Below are 16,052 nucleotides of genomic sequence, written 5' to 3' on the forward strand. Positions count from 1 at the left end.
CCTCTTCTTTTTCTCCTCCTCCCTCTCTCCTCTTCTTTTTCTCCTCCTCCCTCTCTCCTCTTCTTTTTCTCCTCCTCCCTCTCTCCTCTTCTTTTTCTCCTCCTCCCTCTCTCCTCTTCTTTTTCTCCTCCTCCCTCTCTCCTCTTCTTTTTCTCCTCCTCCCTCTCTCCTCTTCTTTTTCTCCTCCTCCCTCTCTCCTCTTCTTTTTCTCCTCCTCCCTCTCTCCTCTTCTTTTTCTCCTTTCCCCTTTTCCCTCGCGCCGCCTCACCGCTTCGCACCCTCCCCCTGCTGCCCCGTCTATGCAGGGTCTCCCCTCGCAGATGCCCCCCTGGAGAGGCTCAAAAAGGGGGCACGCCTACTGCAAAAACGCTTTTGAAAAACGCTAGTCAGTTAGCAGAGCAGTCACGGAGCAGCCACAGCGCAGTCACAGAGCAGCTTTATTATCGTGGTGATTTCATTGCTTGGGTGTACGTTTTAGTGCATGCCTCGCTGTGTAACTGGTGGGGAGGGAGTCTAGCTCAACCTAAGCTGAGGTGCAGCGGTGGGGCAATGTAGCGGCAGCTGGCGGGGATCCCTTCACCTGTCCTGACCCGTCTTTCTTCTTCCCCCCTCACGCAGAAAAAAGGTATGTTGCCTTTCCAACAAAATGGCTGTCCATGCAGTGGGTGCCTATATAATGAGTGTCTACATAATGCGTGCCATGCAATGCGTGGCGACAAAACCGCTCAGGTGTGCTTCTACACCCATTCAATGGCACCTTTTTTGTTCCGCAACAATTTGCCTCTTTTTATTTTCAACTCGTTACTATGCGCTATTGTTGCAGTGGGGCAGCTTGTCTGGGGTGGGAAAATGGAGAAGCGTTTTTTTTTTTTTTTTTTTTTTTTTTTTTTTTTTTTTTTCCTGCATTTCTCCCCCCTCTTTGAAAAAGGATGATGGGCGCGCACACAATGTTGTACTCAAATGGAACGTTTACAGGTGACACGTTTTTTCTGCAAATGGGGAGGGTGCGTGGGAAATTCGCATTTGCGAGGTTGGGTGACGGCTGAGTTGGGTCTCAATTTTCCCGTTGAGCAGAAGAGACGGAGGGGGGAAGTTGTGCAGGCGGCGCGACGAGCACGCAGAGGTGACGTGATGAGGCAGTAGCTATGCAGTGATTGCCGCGCAGGTGGGAAATCTGCCACCTCCTGTTCAAAGGGGGGTTAAGGGGGGCTGAAGGGAGGCTACGGGAAGGTTAAGGGGAAGCTAAAGGCGATCTCGGCGAGGGAAAGGCGCGCAAAATTAGTACGCCGCAAAAGGGTGATAAACATACGCACACCTGAACGGACGGGGGTGTGCACAATGTGTAATGTGTAAGCGAGCGCGCCTACGCGCCCATGCGCCTGGAATGGATGCAATCGCGCGAAGCATACACACGTACAGGCGTATGTTGATGCGTGTGTTCACGCGCGTATATACCTTTTGAAACTTAACAAAGGTGTAACTTTTTTTCTTTTTTTTTTTTTTCATAAAGTTTGTGATGTTATTGTGCACCGGGGGGGAGGGGAAAAAAAAAAAAAAAAACAGACCCGTATACGCATAAGCGCAAAAAAAGGATGGAAAAAAGAATTCGACACGGATGCAACGTATGTGGCAGGTGGGTTAGTGGAGATGTCCCCGAGGGGGGCCACTCATTAGGAGGGGAAAACAGCACACATGGTGGGATAAGGCGAAATGGCGAGGTAAAGGTGACACAAAAGAGGAAGCCAAGTGGAGCAAAATGACACAAAAGAGGAAGCCAAGTGGAGCAAAATGACACAAAAAAGGAAGCCAAGTGGGGGAGCAACAGACGGCACGCCGTGCAACGGGCGGCCTATCTTTTAACCCTCTTCTTCTCCCCCTTTATGTAGTAATACAAATAGTAAATGGCGCTCATGGTGACGCCTTCAATTCGGTTGGCCTCGTGCAAAGTGCGCGGCCTGAATTTGTTCAGTTTTTCAATTTCTTCGTTGGACAGGTAGGGGAAGTTGAGCCTACAGGGGGGGGGGCAGTTGGCGGTGCGAGGGCGGCCATTAGCAGGTTGGCGGTGAGAGAGTGGCCATTAGCAGATTAGCGGTGAGATGGTCGCCACTGGCAGATCACCGCTTAGTGCCGCCTTACCTGTCGTAGGTGAGATCCGGCGGGATGGGCAAGTCGAAGCTGCCCCTAATCTTGCCGACCTCTCGGATCTGCTTCGTCAAGTAGGGGGAGTACTTAACCTCGGCGCAGGCAGTCTCCAAAGTGGCACTGTTCAGAAGGAAGTCGCCACATTGGTGAAGCGGCAACCCGCAAAGCTGCATGTTGTCCGTATAAATGGCTATATTATTCTGTTCAGGCGAAAGTGAGCTGTACAATTCAGTGCAGCCCGGCACCTCCTGCAGTTTCCTCAGCAAAGTGTGGAGAGGGTATTCAACTCCGCTTCTAAAAATTGTGTATAACGAATTGATGTTTCCTTTTCGAGAGGTGAATTCCAGATGGACGTTGTTTTTACCCTCTGGTTTGAATGCCTCAACGGAGTTTTTTACAAACTGGTGCTCTGGGTCTACACCAGGTGAATCACTTGGGGGGGGGTTCTCTCCTTGGCTGGGATAACTCAATTGTAGCTTCTTAAAGAGACAAATGAGCCTATTGACGGAGGAATACTTCTGCCTCAGAATGTACATCCTCTCGTCGGACACGATGCCCAATTTGCTCGCCAGGGGAGTGAGTCTCATATCGCAATTGTCCGGCCTGAGGTACAATCTGTATTCTGCTCTGGACGTGAACATTCTATACGGCTCTGTTATGCCTTTGTTTATCAAATCGTGGATGAGGACCCCTATGTAGCTTTCACTTCTTTTCAAAATGAACTGCTCCTTTGTCTCTCCAGGGGTACTCCTCGCACCTATTGCTGCATTAATCCCTGCGATTATTCCTTGGCAAGCTGCTTCCTCATACCCCGTTGTGCCGCAAATCTGTCCGGCGAGAAAGAGACCCCCGATGTTCTTCGTCTCCAACGTATAATTCAAACACTTAGGGTTAACGTAATAGTATTCAACGTCGTAGGCAGGAAACACAATTTCTGCATTTTCTAACCCCCTGATGGAGCGCACGATTCGCTTCTGTATGCTTATGGGGAAGGCAGAACTTAAGCCGTTCGGGTAGATGAGTACGTCGTGAAATCCCTCGGGCTCTAGCCAGATGATGTGTTTGTTCTTTTCGGCAAATTTTGTAACCTTCTTTGCTATGGAGGGGCAGTACCTAGGTCCATTGCCCAGCTTGTCATAGCAGTCGAAGTCGGGTAGCTCGTTCAAATGGGTTCTAACCAACTCGTGGGTTCTTTCATTTGTGTACGTTTTGTAACAAGGCAATGTCTTGTTCCTATTAACCTTGTTGCTGTTTAGGAAGGAGAAATAAAATGGGTTTTCTGCCTCGCTGTCTTCCCTTTCAAGGGAGGTAAAGTCAATGCTGCGGATGTGTAGCCTCGGGGGCGTCCCCGTCTTCATCCTCTTTATCTCAAACTGGTTCTCCCTCAGCTGGTTCGAAAGGCTTTGCGTGGATGACTCCACGAGCTGGTCAAAAGTGGCGCCGCGGTGTTTTTCGGGATGGTCAAAAGTGGCGCCGCTGCGTTTTTCGGGATGGCCACGGCAGCTGGTGTAGGCTACTCCATCGCCAGGGGGGGGAGTCCCTTCACCTGTCGCGCTTCCGTGTGGGGGGTTCGCCCCCGTGGGGACTTCCCCCCTAAGAGGGTTTTCCCTAATGGGGGACTTTTCCCCACCTCTTACTCCCCACTCACGCTGCACCCCCCCGGACACCCGTTTGATCCTCCCCCCCTGGTACTTCTCTTTCCCTATGTGGCACACACCTCCCAGAAACGTCCCCGTGGTGAGCACCACACTATTTGCGTAAAACTCACACGCGCATTTGTTTTTCACTCCGTAGACGCGCCTTCCACTGGGGGGGGACCCACCCCTACAGTTTTCGATTAACAGGGACTGCACTGTGCTCTCCAAGATGTGCAAATTTTTCATACCATTCATGTGCTCCTTCATATGATAGTTGTAGAGATCTCTATCCGCTTGAGCTCTATGCCCCCTAACAGCTAGGCCCTTCCTTACATTTAATATTTTAAAATGTATGCCACTTTTGTCTATGACTTTCCCCATGAGTCCTCCCAACGCATCTATTTCTTTGACGAGAATGCCTTTGCCAATTCCTCCGATGGATGGGTTGCAGGACATTTCCCCGATGCTCTCCCTACACTGAGTTATTAGCAAAGTTTTGGCTCTTAATTTTGCACTTATGTGGCTGGCCTCACAGCCGCTGTGTCCCCCCCCGATGACTATAACGTCATAGTTCTTGTCTAACTCTTTGCAGTTGCATTTTTCGCTCAGCAGGTATACGCGGGGGCTACTTCGTGGGGGAGAGGGCCTATACAGGGGTGGGGGAAAAAAAACAAAAGACGCTTCAATGTGAGTGTGCTGATTTGGTATGGCGTGCCAAACTACAGTGTCGTTAGCAGTACGTCTGCTTTCTCCCCCATATCGGCAAGAAGCCACCCCATCGGAGAGACGTACGAGCGCTCCGTTGTTCGCCCCCATTTCGCATTACTTCCGAGCGTGGGGCCATCCCAGGAAGAGCCGTCTTTCGCCTAAGCGGTGTGTTCTACAGGGCGGGGGGAGCTGAACAGCAACGAGCATAACTACTACATAGCACACCGTTTGTGTGGCAACTAAATGGAGCAACTTCGTGACCATTTCAAGGAGAGTAGAAATCTCACTTGGTTGGGGCACGGACATTTATTTTATAAAAGGGGATGTGTTCATACGGGGGTGTAGGAAAAAAAGGGAGAGCCACTTGGACGTTCCGCTTTGAAGCGCCATTTTAAGTTGCCTCCATTTGATTCAGTTTGGTGTTATTGTATAGGGAAGGGTACAGCCAGGGGGCAGTATATCTGTGTAGGGGTAACCTTAATGGGTAGCCAAATTGTGCATACCACGCGTCGAACGGATGAGTAACCACTTACTGAAATGGGGAAAAAATTAGAGCCTGAAAGGTTGTAGAATCCATGTGGGCACTAATAACATGGTATGCTGAGTGCGCGGTCGCCAACTGTTTCGCCTTCCCGTGGGGGGGAGTCAGATTTGAGCAAACACAGGAGTAGCGGGGTGGGACAAACGGCGCAAAGCTCGCTCTCTGCTGCTTCTCTTGCGGTATGCACAATATTGGGGGAAGCGGGGAACTAGCATGCATACATACGTACATGCATACGTACATACATACATACGTACGCCATGGTGAACTGTGACCGAGTGCCTTTTCTCCTGAGGGAGGAAGAAAAAAAAAAAAAGAAGCGGCGCAAATGTAGCTAAAAAATGGTTTGTAAAAATTGTGATGCCCTTTAAGGAGATGTTAATTTTAGCGAAATATAGAAATTGTTAATCTATCGTAAAATTTTGAAAAAAAAAAAAAAAAAAAAAAGAGAGGACCTTTTACATTATTGGTATGGTATTACATGTCCCCTTGTTGTTTGCCCTGCCAACGCAGATTGCTTACGTTCGTTCACTCGGTTGAATCCTACCGGGATGATACGAATTCACGTTTTTGTGTTGAGCGGCGGCACGTATCTACGGTGTTGACGCGGAGGTACCTCGCGCGCGTCCATCTACACATGCGTAGGGTTAGCAATCCGTTTGAGGAAGCTGCTCTGTAAGGGCACACGAGAGTGCCGCGTTTGCCGTTGCCTCTGCCGTTGCCATCGCATTCGCGTTTGCCCTTCCTGTGGGGGAGAGAACCCCCTTGCTGACGACCGACCGATTTAGCCAAGCCGCGCGGGGGGGAGCAGTTCACGCATATTTATTCCTACACGCACATATGCCTTAGCGCATAACTCTACATTTTTGCAAATCGTTTTTTCCAGCCCGAGTGTGAATAGCCCATTGCGCAGGCTTCCGCACAGTTGGGGTGTTTGCCATCTGTACCCCCCGTTGAATTCCCCCCCCCGCGTCTGTCCCGGCTGGAGGGAAGAGAAGCTAAGGGGAACGCCGCGAAGAGGTTGCCACATAAACCCTTCGGCAGAGCAACCCCAGGTCCACCCGTCGAACCGATCAACCACCTCACAGCACAATGAAGAAGGACGCAGCGGACAACAACAAGCTGACGAACAAGGAGATGAACAACTTCCGGCTGATGACGCAGCTGATAGAGCTGAAGAAGCACAAGAAGGCATTCAAAATATGCGAGCAGATACTTAAGAAGTACCCGAAGAACGGCGAGACGCTGGCGGTGAAGGGGTACCTACTAAACCTGATGGATGAAAAAAACAAAGAGGAAGCCTTTAAGCTTATTAAAGAAGGGATAGTAAATAATATCTCGAGCAGTTTCTGCTGGTACTTGTATGGATGCCTATACAAAATTTACAAAAATAATGATGAGGCTTTGAAATGTTACCTTAAAGCGGTGAAGCTGAATCGGTATGACTACAAAGCTTTGAAGGAGGCCTGTATCCTCCTGCTGTACTTAGGCAGGTATGAACAGTTTAAGGATCTTCGTATAGATGTTTATAAAGATACCGTCAAGGGGGTAAGAGATAAGGCCATTTTAATTTTCGCCTTTCATCTGTTGAAGCAGTATGAAAAATGCTTCATCATAATTAACCAGCTGAAGGATGAGTTGGCCCCCAAAGGGAGTGCTATTCGGGACCCAATCAAGGGAAGCGATTTGAACCCCATTGAAAAACACGATTTGATAGTCTACATGTGTGAAATTTTATTGGAAGGGAAGCTTTACGGAGCTTGCCTGGACCTACTGAAGACACACGAGGAGGAGCTGCTGGACAAACTGTGGTATAATAAAATGGTCGGGCTGGTGTACCTATTTGAGGGGAAATTTGAGCAGGCCAATTTACATTTTAGGAAGGCCTTCGAAATGAATTATGAAAATTTGAATATCCTTCTGTTGATTTTGTACACAGAGAGGAGTTACTCCCTTGATGGGAGGGGAAGCAGTGGAGAGGCAGACGACGCAGCGAAGAAGGGAAGAACGCTCTCCAGCTTGTTCTTCCTGGACTATAAGGATGAGCACAAAATGGATGACCAGGTGGAAGTGGACGAGCATGTAAAAGTACTGCTGCACGATTTCATTTTGGACGTCTATGGGTCCAACAGAAATTTGAAGTTGCTGGCCAGGAAGGAGAAGAACGTCTTGAATGACTACGTGAGTCATAATTGGGGAATGAAAAAATATGACGTTTACACCCTTTCCGAATTTAACAACTTTGTTAATGTAAATTTGGTGGAAGAGAAGCACTTTAAGCAAAACTTGCATTTGGAAAATACGGATGAGTATATCCACTCGATGAGGGAAAGTATCCAAACGGAAATGAACAACATCGCCAAGGGGGAAGATGTCCACTCGTATAACATTATTCACTGGTCGGAAAAACTGGGAGTGGACTTGCCATTTTGCTATAAAAAAAAATTTGAAAAATGCATGAATATGATCCACTTTTATAAAATAAAAAATCTGAACGAGGAGGAGGAAAACTGCTTTGAAAATTATTTTACAAATTTGCAAAAAAGTTATAAACATTCGAATTTGTTAAAAATATTTCCACTGTACTTTTACAATGAGAAAAAATTTTCCTTTCACGTGGAAAAGCTACTCCGCAGCCTTTGCTATCAGAAGTGCTTGACCATTTTCAGCTATTTTAGGCCCTTCTTCACCTACAAAAATGTTAAAATAATTCTTTTTTTGCTCCACAAATATGTTGAAAATTATGAGCGCGTGCGGGACATTCCCCCCTTTGACTGTGGCACCGTGTGTGCGGAGATCGGGGGGTGCTACGACTGCTTGGGGGGCGACATAAATCAAGCAGGGGAGGAATCCCCCCAAAAGGAGGCCCAAGGATGGGTTGAGGAGGCCCCCGAAAAGAGGGAATTTACGCCAGAGAAGAACCATGAGGAGGATCACCCAAATGGCGAGGCGATAAACGGGGAGCTCCCCACCGGAGAGGACAAACACCATTTGGAAAGCACCAACGGAGAAGCGGAAGAGACCCCCCAAGTGAGCGGCGAAAAAAAACTTGTGGACAACTTCCTAGACGAGACGGAAGAAATGAAAAACATCATTGGAATGGCCACCCCCCTAGGGGGAGGAGAAAAGACCCAAAAGAAGGACCAAAATGGGAAAAAAATCGAAAGCGGAAGTGGGAAAAAAAACCCCGATGAGGGGAAAGAAAAAAAAGAAATAAAACTTGACTTGAAGAAAGTCACTCTAACGGAGGAGGAAAGGAAGGAGTACTTCATGTTGTGCATTCACTCCTTCGTTAGTCAGCTGTATGACTACATAAACTGCGCGGAGGAATCGCTAGCTCTTCTCAAGGACAGCTCAAAAAAAATCTCCTTCAAGGTAAACGAGTCGGTCAAACAGGAGCTCGTTTTCATAAAGGGGTTAATTTACAAGCGAAATGGGAATTACCTAGAAGCGTACACGCACCTGGAAGAGTGCAGATTGGCCAACATTGGGGATAGGTACATCAATTCGAAGACGATTAAAACTTGCCTGAAGTGTGGCCTGATAAAGGATGCCAAGAAAATGGCCTCCATCTTCACCAACCCCTTGGACAACAACTTCATGAAGAACATCAACGAAACGCAGTGCTTCTGGTTGGAGTTCAGCATCTCGCAGAGCTTCTTCAACAACCACCCGAACGTCCACTTGGGGAGGTACCTCAGCTTGGGCCCCGACAGCTTGTACGACTTTGGCGGGGAGGAGGCAGAGAAAGGGGACGCGGCATTGGGAAGCGAAGCGGCACTGGAAGGGGAAGCGGCACTGGAAAGCGAAGCGGTGGCGAAAAGGGACGCGACGGGTGATCCTTGCGGCAAGAGCGTTGAAAGGCCCAAACTGAACCTGCGAAGAAGCATCCTGGTGGACAACGACATGCTCGGGAGAAACGAACTTAACGACTACAGCAGAGGGCTGCACTACCTGCACATGGGCCACAAGCAGTTCCTAGACATTCACGAAGACCAAATCTGCTTCTACTATTACACCATCAGGAAGATGCTCTATAGGTCCTACCGGCACCTGCTGTGCCTGACTAGCGAAATGTTCTCGTGCAGATTTTACCGCAAGTTTGGCAAGGCGTTAATTAAGGCGTTACTACACATACACGATTGCGGATTATTAAAAAAAAATGACTTGAATAAGAAGAGCAAAAAGAAGACGAAACCGAGTGTAGCTAGCCAAGATGAAAGTGAAATCTATGAGCATATAAAAAATGACCCCTTGGAAAATGCCATGATTTATATGAAAACGTTTCTTTCCCAACCGAATGTGGATCTCTCTGTGTACAAGTTGAAATTTGACATTGAGAGGAGATCACCTGGTAAGGGCCTCCATCACAATTGCGCTGCAGAAGCGTATGATTTGTTATCCCTCCAGTTTGTGTGGGCAATCTCTCCACATTGTGTGTAACGTGCCATCCCGCTTCTTAACCCCCCAAATGAGGAAAAACCTATATATGCATATGTTCCCATTTTCACCCCCCCTTTTACGCAGACAAGGACTACGCAGCCATGATCGACACCCTCCTAACGATGAAGACCATATTTCCGCACCATAACTACAACTATAAATTTGGCCCGGCCATTTCGTTCTACTTGTGCGCAGGTTAGTATACCTATTTTTGGAGCCTTTTATCCTATTCCGTTTGATGTGACTACGCGGAAAGAAAAAAAAAAAAAAAAAAAAAAAGTGGGGAATTGTCTCACCCTAGGCTTCTTACTTCATCGTGAGTGTACATTTTTCCCCTTTATGCTTTCAACAAATGACTTATTTTTTGGCCCACTTTGCAGTCCGTTTGGATAGCGCGAGCGAGGAACAAGGAAAAGAAATCACCAGCAAGCTAAACGACCTTTTAGGGTTGAATCACCCTGCGTACGGCACCGAGTTGTTAAAGGAAGTCAGGGCACAGTATATGGAAAGTTTTGTAAAATTTTTTAACGAGCATAAGAAGGGCGACTTGCGTTATTACCAGTCAGGTGGGTTTTCATTCTGGGAGTGTGGCCCGATTGACTGACAACTTGTGTAGCCACCTATCATTTCTTTTATCCTTTCCTCCATCTTTTTGGGGGGAGAAAATCCGCTTGGGTTTCTGCACAGGAGCGGTCCCCCTACATACACACACCATTCACATATCGTTATGTAATTTTTCCCCACATTTTGTAGCCCTAGAAATGTACCTGGATTGTGACGAACGGGTAGACGAAGGACTTTTGGAAAAAGCCTACATCGACCCCAAGAAGAATAAACTAACGAGGTGTTTGAAATTCCTCCGATTTTTAATCAAATGGGAAGGGAAGCACGCAGAGTTGGCTCCCCTGTTGGACCACTTTAAGGTAACCCCCGTTTGGGGCGGCCATATTCCCGCTAATGCGACGTGCGAAGTGGTGCTGTGCGAAGCGATGCTATGCTAAGCGACGCTGTGGGTGCGAGTCCACTGAGTGCTGCACGAAAATGGAGCGGCCTTTTGCGGACCCTATGCGAGCAGACGTGTGAACCATTTTTTTGTGCTCAAATTTGTGAATCCTTCTTTTTGCCCCTCCTTCCCTACCACCACCAGACCTGCTGCAGAGAAGCCTTCCCGCTGGCAACGGCATTCCAGTGAGCCGGACAAGAAGGGATAAAAAGGAGAAGAGCTCATCGCATGTGTATCCGCGCGTTCAACAGACATGGTGGTAATAGTAGCCAATCTGGAAAAGAAAAAAAAGAAGGGGAGAAAATCTCTATGCCTGTGCATTTCCTGTGCTTATTGCGTACCTTTGTGGCGAAAATTCACATAAGCGCACAGCATTTGCTGGTTAGACCCGCCAGCTTATAAAAGCGTGTACTTCTGCTCACAATGCGTGCTGCGTGAATGGGAGAGAGTACCCCTTTTTAATTTTTTCCCCCTCTCTCTATTTACTGTGTTTCCATTTGGTGAGTTACCCCCCTTTTGATAAACTCTTCATAACTGAAAAGGAAAACATTATCGCTGCTACAGCGGCAGGGCAGCTGCGGCTCCCCCGCTCTTTCACCCCCCAGTGCACTTCCCAAAAGTGGCCACAAACATACGCAGGTACGACCGCTCGGATGGCGTACCGATTGGAAATGCAAAACAAACGGAGCGTTGGAAAGAATTCTTAAAAAAGAAATAGATATGCGGGTCGCGAGAAGGAAGTCCCTTCCCGTTTCCCGTAAAGAGAGCGTTACTGTATATTTAATTATTGCGACATTTGAAAATGGACGGATGGATGGAGGGGGGGAAAAAAAATGCGACTGCTACGATGGGATAGCCATTCGTTTGGAAGAGGGTGGCCCCTGAGAGCACACACGCGCAGGGGGGTAGCGGCGAATTTGCATTTGTTGACGCGAAAAAGATGCACACCGCGTGGTGCGTGGGGGAAAGTGTAACGCTCTCCCCCCAGGCATGTTCAAAGTGTGGGCACATATGATGCTTCCCCTTTGGCCGTGGCCCCTGACAAAGGGGCACTGCCCGCCGTACGGTGAACCGAACGGATGATGGCACCACTTGCGACTGCTCTGTGCACACAAGATGGATATCCACCCCGTTGTGGTTCTCCCAAAATGGAAGCTCATTTTGTGTTTGTTCCCCTTTGGGGCGTTTTGAAAAGGAGGCAGGTGATGGCTCTTCTGCCGCATGGGTGTGTGCCTACATGTCGGTCGGTCAAAAAGTTTTTTTTTTTTTTTTTTTCTTCCTCTTCTTCCGCTTCTTCCCCCCTGTGGCCTACGCACCCTGGCGCTTCTTCATGAGCTTCTCGCGAATCTCCTTAATCTTATCGATGATCTCATTCTTCGACTCGTAGATGCAGCAGAGGTACTTTTCCGACTTCATCCATGCGTCGAATTCCGGGGAGTTGGCATTTTTGGGCCAGGGCGTATAATGCAGTAGGTAATTTTTGCTATTGGCCCAGACAACGATTTGCTGGTAAAGGTGTGGGAGGAATTCCTTTTCGAAGGACTTAAAGACGATGGCATCGTCGAGGGTTAACCTATGTCTCTCCGACTCCCACAGCTTCAGTTGTGTGATCACATTCACAGGTATGGAGCTTTTAAAAGTGCTTCTACCTGGGTGAGCATAGGATTCCAAAAATTTGATAATCTGATTTGCAGTGATATCTGAGTTGTACGCATTTAGGACACTCCTCCTGGTTAAAATTCCTACGACCATGTTGGGGGTCCTTGCTTGTAGTTCGCACAAATGACTTAAAATATTTATCTTCAGCGTCGAGTTGGTATAGAGGTATACTTTAAAGTTGCTTTGCACAATTAGCCCCATTTCGAGGATATTGCTTCCATTCATTTTTTTTTCTGGGGATAAATGCTGGCTAGCTAATTCGTGTGTTATCTTCATTTTGTCCATATCTTGATGGGAGCCCCTTTTGGGTGGTCTTTTCTTTTCCTCTTGTAAAAGGGAGTAGTGGTGAAAGTACTTTTCGCTTATCTTCTTCTCCCCCCCATCGGTGTGGCCATGTCTGGCTATGTCTACACTGCGTGAGGGTACAACGTTGCTGCTCTTGCTGGGGAGATTATTATCCACTCCATCCTCTCCAATCGCGATATACTCGTTGTAGGCATTTTCGGACAACCCCTCAACCGTCAGGCTGTTCATCACAGCTACGTAATTCTGCACATTCAAATTATTGATCGTTAGAAGCAACGCGTAGGGAGTTACAAACACGTAGTCCTCGGTGCGCTTTAAAAAGAGACCAATGTGGATGCCAAAATTTATAAATTCCTTCTGCGCTTTGGTCAAATTGTCGAGGTATATGGGGTGGCTAATGGTGCACTGACTGATGGACAGAATCAGCAGTAGGGTTTCCCTCACATACAGTTCTGATTTCTTCTGGTCCTTCTTTTCTTCCGTCACGTAGCAGGGGGGTGCACTTCCATCATTTTTAGGCTTCTCCTGATGGGTTGCCGAAATTTGGTCACTGTAAACGTTGTCGCTTCCGCCATGCTCGGGGTAAGCGGTATAACCAGCGTAGCCGCTTTCTGCACTCGGGCCATTCGCAGAACTTCCCCCGCCGATACCAGCGTCCGCGCTGCTATTCTTCTTCTTCTTATACTTGGTGGAAATTTCCCGGGCAACGTTTGTGACGTAGCCGTCGTCTATGATGAGCAAATATTCGAGCACCAGGGAAATGATCCTGCTTCTTATATCCTTCAGGAACCAGGAGAAGGCCTCCCGACTCATGTTCACCGCCTTGTTGCTATTCGCATCATCTTGCAGTATGAAGTTTTTTCTCTTGAGCACCTCGATTAGGCTATCGCACGGGGTGTACGACGGGCAGGCGTCCTTCTTTGCATTTGAGTAGAAAAACGAGTTGTCATTGTTGTCTTCCTCTGGGAAGCCATTTGGGCAGCCATTTGGGAAGCCACTTGGGTAGCCATTTGGGTAGCCATTTGAGTAGCCATTTGGATAACCATTTGGGTAGCCATTTTCCACATTCTGCAGACTCCTATAGTACAGATCATTCTGCTTGTACGCATAGACTCCCTTTTTCTTCTTCTTCTTCTTTTTTTTCTTCTTCCTCCCACTATGATGGGTATAATACTGATTCGCCTCATGGGTATGCAGCTTGTGTGCGCTTCCAATCGGGGGGGCTCCCGCAGATTCGCCCTGCTCGAGGTGGTACCCGTACTGGTCATACTTGGCGTCTTCGTTTGGGCCTTTCTCGTATTTTGCCCCCTCCGCCGGGTGGTCCTCATTGTCGGAGTTGTCCCCCTCATCGTCCTCCTCGTCCGCCTCCCCGTCGTCATCCTCCCCCTCGTCATTTTCTTCATTTTCCTCCTCCTCGTTCTCCTCCTCCTTCACCGCGGGGTAATTCACCACATTGTGGGCGGCTCCCCCGTACAGGGAGTGTCCATAGGGGCGGTACTCCTCATCGTCCGCCTGACTCTTTTTCCTTCCTTTCTTCGAGGGGGTATTAAAAGAAGTAGCGCCTTTGTCTACATTTTTATTCCTATTCGGATCACCCTTATCGTCATTTCGGCTGACTGGCAAGCCAGTCTGTGGGGGGTAGACCTCCTGTCTGTGCTCCACAGATATGCCATTAGTGTAAACCATGTAACTGTTCAGGTGACTTAACTTGGGGGAGGCAATAAAATGGAGCAGATTATTCCACCTCATGTGTGCATAATTAGCAACTTCTTCCTTCGTGGGATATAAATTATTCTCGTGCAGATTTTTTTCTTTTTCCATTTGTTCCTTAACATTATTATTAAAGATGAAGATTTTATCCTCCCTATTTTTATAAATCTTGTTCAGCATGGTATGTCTAAATTTTTCATTTATTTTATACTGATTGTAGTTATCCTTTTTGGTTTCGCTTTCTACGAGTATTTTTGCTTCCACTAAATTTTTTATACATTCACTTAATTTTTTTAGAGAGTTTGGGTTTATCCACAGGCGCATTGCTCTCTCGGACACCACCTGCTGTATGAACAAGAGGCGCGAGATGATAATTTGTTCCAACTCATTTAGGGAATGTAATATGGCCTCATGGGCAAGGGAGTCTTCGAACAGGTAGGTCCATATCTTTTCACTCATTTCCTTCATGTAGTCATAAATTTCCATATTTTCGATGTTTTTCCGCGTCCTCACCATTTTGCCTCCGTCTGTTCATCTGCCTTAGTGGGTGTGGTGTCTGCGCGCGAAGCGTTGTGATGTCTCTATTATTTATACCCTTCCCTTCCTACTCTTCCTACTATTTCTACCCTTCCTACTATTTCTACCCTTCCTATTCTTTCTACCCTTCCTACTATTTCTACCCTTCCTACTATTTCTACCCCTTCTGCGCCCGCTTGAGCATCGTGGAGGAACGTGTCCCCGGCGTGCCTCCCCTGCGAAGCGGTCACTTCAGGGGGGCACCAGGTGAAGCAGCCGAGGGGGCGTGGAGCGGTTCATGTGGTCGTTCTGCTGCTTAGCCGTTCGGTCGAGCGGCCTCTTTTGCTGTGCTGGACTCCACCCCGGTTCATGGCATTCCTTTAAACTACACTGTTGCCGCTCTCGAAGGTTGCCTCCCCCCCTTTGGCCGCATTCATTTTTTACGCCCTGGCAGTTATCTCTTCGTGGGGGGAGAGTCCCAGTTCGTGGAGCACGTGGAGATAATTACACGCATCACGCAGTGGAGTGCCGCGTCCATGAAGGGGAACTCATACGTATGCACGCGTGGCACATATGCATCCCCCCTTTTATTCGGCTAACTGGCCATGCCGGCGTGCATCTTCTCCGACGGGTAGAGGTGTTAAATTGGGATGAGCACGATCGCGGAAGAATGCGGGGAAATTAAAAAAAAAAATTACAAACCATTGAACGGATATGCGATTCAGCGGAAACTCGATTGACGGATAACTCCTATGAGAGAGAAAAAAAAGGGAGCAGCTTCCCGCCTAGCTACACTTAACAGAAACGCATTTTATTTTACAGCGCCCTTGGCATAGTAAGCATATGCGAGGGCAAGCATCGAACATTTCACCAAAATCAATTGTGCACAATTTTTACACCTCTTTGGAGGGGAAAGAACTTACGCGGCAGCAAAAAAGGAATAAGCCTTTTTTTTTTTTTCTTTTTTTTTTACAAAAAAGTGGCAGCCCTGGGAGAATATACCATATGCTCCTATGCCTGTTCATTTTTTCCGCTCTTCACAATGTCGTTCCTGCTGCGAGAACGTGTGCCCACAATGTTGGGAAAGAACTGCTTGGGTTGCTCCGGTAGCTGAAGAAAGCACGAAAATGGGGCGCCAATTTACCCTTTTCGAAAATTCACCTCACGGGAGTGTTCGTTAAGCTGTGTCCTCATAAAGCAGCGTAACAGCGTAGCAGCGTAGCAGCCATGAAGGATGCCGCAGCTGTTGGACGCGGTAGGAAAATGGGATGGAGTAGGTGGCCTTTCGCAAAGGGAAAGCCTCTTTTTAAATGCCACTCCGGATGATGCAGAATATGTGTCGTATCACTTAAGTTCACATTCGCCAAAGAACTTATGGCCCAGTTAC

At 47.9% G+C, this 16,052-nt stretch overlaps 3 protein-coding genes across 3 annotated transcripts, besides 7 other annotated features; 1 reads left to right on the top strand and 2 right to left on the bottom strand.

Annotated features, from left to right (window-relative positions):
• Nucleotides 1-862: 862 nt before the first annotated feature.
• Nucleotides 863-901: a microsatellite.
• A 948-nt stretch (nt 902-1,849) lies between these two features.
• Nucleotides 1,850-4,595, bottom strand: PVX_101100 (glucose inhibited division protein A homologue, putative; the record flags this gene model as incomplete). The annotated part of the gene is made up of 2 exons (XM_001613916.1): nt 1,850-2,009; nt 2,137-4,595. 2 exons carry the CDS (start codon nt 4,593-4,595, stop codon nt 1,850-1,852), a joined length of 2,619 nt encoding a protein of 872 aa, XP_001613966.1.
• A 647-nt stretch (nt 4,596-5,242) lies between these two features.
• Nucleotides 5,243-5,287: a microsatellite.
• Nucleotides 5,288-5,417: 130 nt separating this feature from the next.
• PVX_101105 (hypothetical protein, conserved) lies at nt 5,418-10,974 on the top strand. The gene is made up of 5 exons (XM_001613917.1): nt 5,418-9,382; nt 9,556-9,666; nt 9,852-10,037; nt 10,225-10,394; nt 10,619-10,974. Exons 1-5 carry the CDS (start codon nt 6,121-6,123, stop codon nt 10,661-10,663), a joined length of 3,774 nt encoding a protein of 1,257 aa, XP_001613967.1. The 5' UTR covers nt 5,418-6,120; the 3' UTR covers nt 10,664-10,974.
• Nucleotides 5,456-5,477: a microsatellite.
• Nucleotides 9,726-9,752: a microsatellite.
• A 184-nt stretch (nt 10,975-11,158) lies between the features above and the next one.
• PVX_101110 (hypothetical protein, conserved) lies at nt 11,159-15,332 on the bottom strand. Its single transcript, XM_001613918.1, has 2 exons — nt 14,848-15,332; nt 11,159-14,794 (listed from the first exon to the last, which is right to left on the bottom strand). The coding sequence occupies exon 2, from the start codon at nt 14,663-14,665 to the stop codon at nt 11,783-11,785; it is 2,883 nt and encodes a 960-aa protein (XP_001613968.1). The 5' UTR covers nt 14,666-14,794; nt 14,848-15,332; the 3' UTR covers nt 11,159-11,782.
• Nucleotides 11,733-11,773: a repeat region.
• Nucleotides 13,558-13,594: a microsatellite.
• A 282-nt stretch (nt 15,333-15,614) lies between the features above and the next one.
• Nucleotides 15,615-15,638: a microsatellite.
• The last annotated feature ends 414 nt before the right edge of the window (nt 15,639-16,052 follow it).

Source organism: Plasmodium vivax, chromosome 14 (assembly GCF_000002415.2).
Source record: "Plasmodium vivax chromosome 14, whole genome shotgun sequence".
Lineage (NCBI taxonomy): Eukaryota > Apicomplexa > Aconoidasida > Haemosporida > Plasmodiidae > Plasmodium > Plasmodium vivax.